Source organism: Heterodontus francisci, chromosome 22 (assembly GCF_036365525.1).
Source record: "Heterodontus francisci isolate sHetFra1 chromosome 22, sHetFra1.hap1, whole genome shotgun sequence".
NCBI lineage: Eukaryota > Metazoa > Chordata > Chondrichthyes > Heterodontiformes > Heterodontidae > Heterodontus > Heterodontus francisci.
This window is the reverse complement of record NC_090392.1, coordinates 77,463,227-77,470,783: the sequence shown is the minus strand read 5'-3', so window position 1 is coordinate 77,470,783 and position 7,557 is coordinate 77,463,227. Positions and strand designations below refer to the sequence as shown.

The 7,557-nt window shown below is 43.1% G+C and overlaps 1 protein-coding gene and 1 long non-coding RNA gene across 14 annotated transcripts in view; one reads left to right on the top strand and one right to left on the bottom strand.

Annotated features, from left to right (window-relative positions):
* LOC137381473 (uncharacterized) overlaps positions 1-4,148 on the bottom strand; it is a 197,759-nt gene extending 193,611 nt beyond the window's left edge. Inside the window, exon 1 of the long non-coding RNA XR_010977183.1 lies at positions 4,015-4,148. This is a non-coding gene — a long non-coding RNA (uncharacterized lncRNA). The remainder of the gene's footprint in view (positions 1-4,014) is intronic.
* phldb1b (pleckstrin homology-like domain, family B, member 1b) overlaps positions 1-7,557 on the top strand; it is a 355,881-nt gene that overhangs the window by 98,424 nt on the left and 249,900 nt on the right. For all 13 annotated transcript variants that reach the window (XM_068054115.1, XM_068054111.1, XM_068054109.1 and 10 more), the window contains exon 2: positions 2,626-2,727. In XM_068054115.1, coding sequence (XP_067910216.1) covers positions 2,626-2,727 — 102 coding nt within the window. The remainder of the gene's footprint in view (positions 1-2,625; positions 2,728-7,557) is intronic.

Here is a 7,557-nt window from a genome sequence, read left to right as displayed (position 1 = left end):
CAAGTAATAGTGCTCACTATATCTTTTTAGTTGAGTTATAGAATCCTTAAAGGATTTAATACAAAATAATTGAATTAACAATGGTGCAGTTGTGTTTTCATGGGGATCAGGGAGGCAAGTGTTTGGTGAAATGTTCCCCCTTGTTCCCAGCCCCTCGCTCCAGTAGTCCCTGGTGGTTATGCCGATAATTGCTTCCATTATCAAATCCCTTCATTAGAACTGTTGCGAGGAGTGTTGCTGTATTGTTGCTAATGCGTTGCCATGGTAGCTGAGCTTGGCAACGGTCCGTCTTCAGTCCGCCCCTCCTCAGCATGGAAAGCTGGCAGGAGTGGGAAGTGGGCTGGATGTGGAGGTGGGCGATGTAACAGCTGTGAACAGAAATACTGAACGTCGGGGGATATGCTGATACATTTTTCATATTGTTTGCACATATGGTTTGAGGATTTTTTTCTTGCCCGAAAGGCAGGCAGTTGGTTTGAAGAATCTCTGTCAATGATTTAGTTTTTTAAATGGGAAAGCATTAAAACAGCATGATTTGTTAATGACTGACAGCTATGTCTAACCAGGAGTGTGTGCGCACGGTGTTTGTCTGAGCTCGTGTTGTCTTTTTAACCATTAAAGCACTTTGTTGTTTCCTATAGATTATTCACAGCACAAATTCATTCTTCATTCCCAGAACCTAGCAATAGAACTAGAGACATTTACAAGGGACTAGGATCATAGAATTACAACACAGGAAGGGGCCATTCAGCCCATCAGCCCTGTGCCAATGCTATCTCCTACTTCTAATCACACTTCTCTGTCCATTCCCTGCACCCTTTTATATTATTTTGTTTTCAATATTTATCCAATCCCCTCATTAGTCACCTGAGTTCCATATTCTGATAACTTTGAACTGTACCCCATTTGCCCACATGCCCTTCAGCAGCCAGTGAAGACAATTACTCACTACTTACTCTGTGAAACCCCTTCCGAAATGTTAAATCCTCTATTGTAATGCCCCTTCACTTCTCCACTCCAGTGTACTGATCTAGGTCTGGCCAGATGTGCGAAGTTCCCTGTACGTGTCCAATTAGTCACCGTTAACTATATCATTCCACTCAGGATTTATTATTCGAAGGAGATAAAGAAAGTAAACCAGTGGAGCCAGGGCTGGGGACAGGACTAGATGGCACAGGGTCTGGGACACATACCAGCAAGTATTTCTTCATTTAGCTAGAATCTATTGTTGGGAGGGGTGGTTTCAGCTAGGGTTGGCATTTTGGATGAGTTGGATAAGAACAAGTGCCAGTCAGGAAAAGACAACAACAACTTGCATTTATATAGTGCCTTTAACGTAGTAAAAACATCCCAAGACGCTTCGCAGGAGTGTTATCAAACAAAATTTAACACTGAGCCACATAAGGAGGTTTTAGGACAGGTGACTAAAGGTTTTGTCGAGGAGGTAGGTTTTAAGGAGGCTCTTAAAGGTAGAGAGAGAGGTGAAGAGGTTTAGGTAGAGAATTCCAGGGCTTTGGGGCCTCAGCAGCTTAAGGCACATGTGTTTACCGTTAAATGCATCAATACCATTTGCCTCAACCACTCCCTGTGGGAGTGAGTTCCACATTCTCACCACTCTCTGGGTAAAGATGTTTCTCCTGAATTCCCGATTGGATTTATTAATGACTATTTTATATTTATGGTCCCTAGTTTTTGACTCCCCCACAAGTGGAAACACTTTCTCTATGTGTACTCTATCAAACCTCTTCATCATTTTAAAGACCTCTATTAGGTCGCCCCCATCAATCTTCTCTTTTCTAGAGTAAAGAACTCCAGCCTGTTCAGTCTTTCCTGATCGTTATAAACTCTCAGTTCTGGGAACATCCTTGTAAATCTTTTTTTGCACCTTTTCCAATGCTTCTGTATCCGAAGGGAGCCATGGACTCTGTCGGTGTGCATTCTCTCTGAGCGTCAATGTAGAGGTTGCCTTTAGAATGTCAACTCACAGAAGCTCCTTTTCAGCAAGGAGCAACCTGATCCAGGTAATACATCAGGCCAGATGTGCGAAGTTCCCTGTACATGTCCAGTCTCTCCTCATAGGCCAAAGGACGCAACAACGCACTGATCAATCTTTTTTTCCTTTGGTTCATTATAATTGATGTGTCGGGATGATAACACTTGCTCTTCTGCATCACAAGATTGTAGGTTCAAGCTCCAATCGCAAACTTGAGTACAGAATCTAGGCTGACATTTCAGTGCAGTACTGAGGGAGTTCTGCTCTGTCAGAGGTGCCAGCTTTTTGTAAGCAGAACTTTTTGATGTGTAAGCACTGTTGTAATGTTGCTAAGGAGATAAATATTGGTCAGAACACTGGGGAGGACTCCCTTGCTCTTCTTCAAAATAATGGCTGTGAAGTCTTTTACATCCACCTGAGAGGGAAGATGGGGCCTCAGTTTAACGTCTCAGCCAAAAGATGGCACCTCTGACAGTGTAGCACTCCCTCAGTACTGCGTTGGGGGCGTCAGCCCTGCATTTTGTGCTCAGTTCTCTGGAGTGGGAGGCCGAGTGCCCTCTGAAGAGATTATGTGAAGCCCCTAATCTGAAAAATTAAAAGAAAATGACCTTTTTTCTCCTGTTATCTTTCAGGATATCCAAGAGTGTGAAGGAGCGATTGTAAATGATGTAATCATGGACAAAGCAAACAGAAACACTGTTGGCCAAATGAAAAAATCACAGAAAATCATTCAGGTAAAACAGGCTGGGCCAGAAACAAAAGCAATTAAACCTTTAAGTCTGGAATATATTTGCCGCCACTTATCATCTTTGGCCCTTTGCAATCTTCATGCATCTTCCAAGGCATCACTGACAGTGGGCTGTCAGACAGACTGGTTTGCAATGTGAAATGTAAAGCTCAATCACAGTCGGTTTATGATACCTGGTGCTAGTTCATTGTAGCCCTGTCAGCCATGGCTCAGTGGCTAGTACCCTCAACTCTAAATCTCAGGCTTGTGGATTCAAGCTCCTCCACTTCCAGTGTGGGACTGAAGGAGTGCTGCACTGTTGGAGGTGCTACCTTCCAGATGAGGCATTATCCTCTCATGTGCTGTAAAAGATCCCATAGCACTATTCCGAAGAAAAGCAGGGGAGTCCTTCCTGGTTTCCTGCCCAATATTTATCCCTCAACCAATACTAGTTAAATAGATTATCTGGTTATTATTTCATTGCCATTTGTGGGACCTTGCTGTACAAATTGGCTGCCACATATAAGTATTTCTTTGGTTGTAAAGTACTTTTCACAATCCTGACATGGTGAAAGGGGCTGTGAAAATACAATTCTCTCTACTTTCCTTTCACTGTGCAATCACTGAAACAGATTATCGAGTTATTGATCCCATTGCTGCTTGCAAGAACTGGATGCAAATTCACTGCCACATCTGCCTCTCATACAAAACTGCTTCATTAGCTGGGAAACGCTTTCGGACATGGGGAGAAGGTGCAAGAAATAATAAAAATGCAATTTCTTTCTTTTGTTTCTAAAGTATGACAAAGCAAAAGTGTGAGATTAAAAAGTGCCTGCGAGGAAGACTTTTAAGGAACCACTAAATTGCCCATGATGTCGCCCACACGCAGTTGTTGAATTTTGTCCAAAACTTGGTGGCTGACACTCATTCCACCTGTTGTCCAGAGTTTGAAACTGTTTACATATAAAAGCTTCATGTTAAATGTTTACAGAGACATGATCAGTTCTAAATATTGACATAACAGCGTGACCAAAAGTCATGACAAGAGGAATTTGGACAGGAAATGCCCTAGCCATATGGCGATGATGGATTAACGCAGAACCTTCAGGATGCTGAATGATCTGAGTGTACATTTAGAAAGTAATAATGTACAGGGAGTATGGCAGAGGGCAAGAGGGAGGACCTTTCCTTGGGAAAGGGTTATCATGTGGAAAGTTCAAAGGGGAAGGACAGATAGACTGCGAGTAACACAACCAACAGAGAGTTACCTTATTTAAATAATAATTCAATTTACCATCTCTAGGTTCCTCCAGGCACCATTCTCTGTTTCGGATACAGTGCGTAGGTAGTCTGTTTCTTGACCTCTGACAATTTGCGATTTGATCCAGTTGGAAATGAGAATACGGAAGGACACTCCAGTTTGGGAGAGTTGATCTGCACCATTGCATCTCCTGAAGCCGTGAGGATAAATTTTCCCAAACTCCGCCCCGGAATGCACTGAGAGCACCAAACGGGTCATTGCATATCTAAACCCTGGAATTTTGCATCCAGTCATTTTAAAGGACACAAAATCAGGACATGCATATTGTGGAGCTGCTGTGATTCCTACGTTAAAACAGTGACTACACTTGAAAAGGACTTCATTAGCTGTAAAGTGCTTTGGGGCGTTCTGAGATTGTGGAAGGCGCTACAGAAATGCAAGTCTTTAATTTTCATTGTAAAATGCAACGTCTGCCCACATGGAACAAATTGGACAACTATCTGAGACCTGTGGCCTCTGTCTGATTTCTCAAAAATAATTTTTTTACCTTTTTTTTGTTTTAAACTTCAATGTAAAGAAAGACTTACATTTCTGTAGCGCCTTCCAATCTCAGAACGTCCCAAAGCACTTTGCAGTCAATGAAGTCCTTTTCAAGTGTAGTCACTGTTTTAAATGTAGAAATCACAGCAGCCAATTTGCACTCAGCAAACTCCCACAAACAACAATGTGATAATGACAAGAAAATCTGTTCTATATTGATGTTGGTTGAGGGATTGATATTGGTCCAAGCCACTGGGAATAACTCCTCACTCTTGCTGAGTTTAGTGTCTCATTGCAAAGACAGCACCTCCAACAGTACAGCATTCCCTCGGTACTGCACTGGGAGTGTCAACCTAGATTACATGCTTAAGTTGCTGGAAGGAGATTTGAACCACTACCTTCAGATTCAGAGGCAAGAATGATACCCACTGAGCCATGGCTGACAGTGGGGGAGAGGGTGGCGCAGTGGTAATGTCACTGAACTAGTATTCCAGATGCCCAGGCTAATACCATGGGGACACCAGTTCAAATCCCACCACGGCAGCTGGTGGAATTTAAATTCAGTTAATAATAAAAAATCTGGAATTGAGAGTTTCATGGAACCATTACTGAGACCAGCTATCATCGATTGTCAAAAAAAGCCCTCTGGTTCACTAATGTCCTTTAGGGAAGGAAATCTGCCATCCTTACCTGGTCTGGCCGACATGTGACTCCAGACCCACAACAATGTGGTTGACTCTGAAATGGCCCAGCAAGCCATTCAGTATCAAGGGTAATTAGGGATGGGCAACAAATGCTGGCCCCTTGTCATTGATGCCCACATCCCATGAAAGAATAAAAAAGAAGCACAAAGCAAATTGAACTCTTGAATGTGAATTCAAACAGTCTACTTCACCCACTATGCTGTACAGTGGTTGCAGCGGAAGCTGATTAAACACAGATATCAAAGCATTCCGCACATACCATCACTGATACCAGGAGGTGAATGATGTTGTCTCCGTCTGTTGAAAGAGCTGGGTTACAGACCCTATCTCTTAATCACTTTAGTGGGTTTCTGCCAAATCGTTTTTAATGTAATTGGATAATGTTAATCTTATACGTGCAGCTCTTCCTTGCTTGCTACTCTTTTGGAGATTGCTGGTCCCACAGCTCCTGGTTATGGGATGGAAGATTTTCCCTGATCACAATGTTGACACTGTCACGAACACACAGTGCTCGGAGGATTTCCTCCCCATGTGTTTAAACAATAGCAGCAGCGTCTCTCCGTTTTCAGTTAAAGTACTGCAATGTTTTAAAACTCGACATATAGTTGGTCACAACAGTTTACAAAGAAAGATAGAACTTGCATTTCTGTAGCGCCTTCCACAACCTTAGGCTGTCCCAAAGCTCTTTACAGCCAGTGAAACAGTTTTTGAAGTGTAGTGACTGTTGTAATATAGGAATAAGAAATTTTAGAACTATTTTAAAGGAAAAGATTGTTTGGAGTATATGCACAGACAGACATGCATGTATACACACACACACACACATGCACATACACACACACACACACACACACGCATGCACATACACACATATACATAACATGTGCATATACACACACACGCACAAACACGTGCACATACCTTTCACACAGTCTTCCAGAAATGGTCGGTGCTTTCAGGGGAGCTGGTAGAAAATCAAAGGGATGAAACAGAAAGTGAGATGTTTGCCTTGTTCATCCCTGCTGCAAGCGGGCAGATGCAATGCAATCCCTGTGATTTTAAAAAGTAACAAGTTGAGCAATGAAGTGGTGCAGCCTGCTACAAGTGAAAAGGTGGACCAGATATTCACCTCAGAAAGAATACAGCTTCTCTGACACCAGGAGGCGATGCCATGGCACTCGCTGATTAATTGGAGCATAGTTTAATGACAATTACACAGAATCACGCCTCGGGGTGAGCAGTCAGAATTTGCATGATTTGAAGCTGCCATGGCAACATGAGCTTTCCGATATTATCCAGATGCTTGTTCACCAGCCACAAATATTGTATCAGATACTGAAGGCTACTTACTACAGGTGTCAGCTGTGCCTTATTGGGTAGGACTTTTGCCTCTGAGTTAGACGGCTGTGGGTTCAATCCATGCTGGCATTCCCAATGCAGTGGTGAGGGAGTGCTGCATTGTTAGGCAGTGCCAAGTTTTAAACTGAGACCTGGTCTCCCATCTCAGGTGGCAGTAAAAGATATCCTGGTACTATTTTGATGAAGAACAGGGGAGTTCTCCCCAGTGTCCTGGCCAATATTCATCCCTTAGTCAAAATCACCACAACAGTATGGGTATGTATCTCATTACTGTTTATGGGATCTTGTTGTGCGTAAGAAGGCAGTTACATTTCCTACATTACAACACTTCGAAAAGTCATACATTGACTGTAAAGCGCTTGGGAAGTCCTGAGATTGTGAAAGGTGCTAATTAAATGCAAGTTTGTTTCTTTCCTTATCCTCTGTAATTTGCAGCATCAGAAACAAATCAAATTCCACATTTAATTCCAACATGTTTGAGGTGGATCTTAATCCTGCTGATGGATTAGTTGGCAAATTTATCTTTCGCTGTCAGATTCAGCTAATCATCACTGTGGGGGTGGGGGTGGGGGTGGGGGGTGGGTGGGGGGGGTGGTGTTGCGGGGACGGGTTAAGACGTCTGAGAAATGGAGAGGGCTGGAGTCCGTGATGATTTAGGACTGAACAGAGATAGCAAAAGGCAAGGCCATGAGGGAATTAAACTGAGCAAATGAGAATTTTCAATGGAGGTTTTTGAGGGGTGATCAGCAGCCAATATGTCGGCAAGGAGAGGGTGACGAGTGATTAGGAGCTGATGCCAGATATGGTTCTGTCATTGGAGTTTGAAATGAGTTGGAGTTTACGGAGGATGGAGTACTGTGATTACCTTGTGTGGAGGTGATAGAGGCATGGATGAGGTTTTCAGTGGAAGAGGGACGGAGGTAGGGGTGCACAGAGAATATTTCAGTGGTGAAACAGAATCTGTGATGGAGAG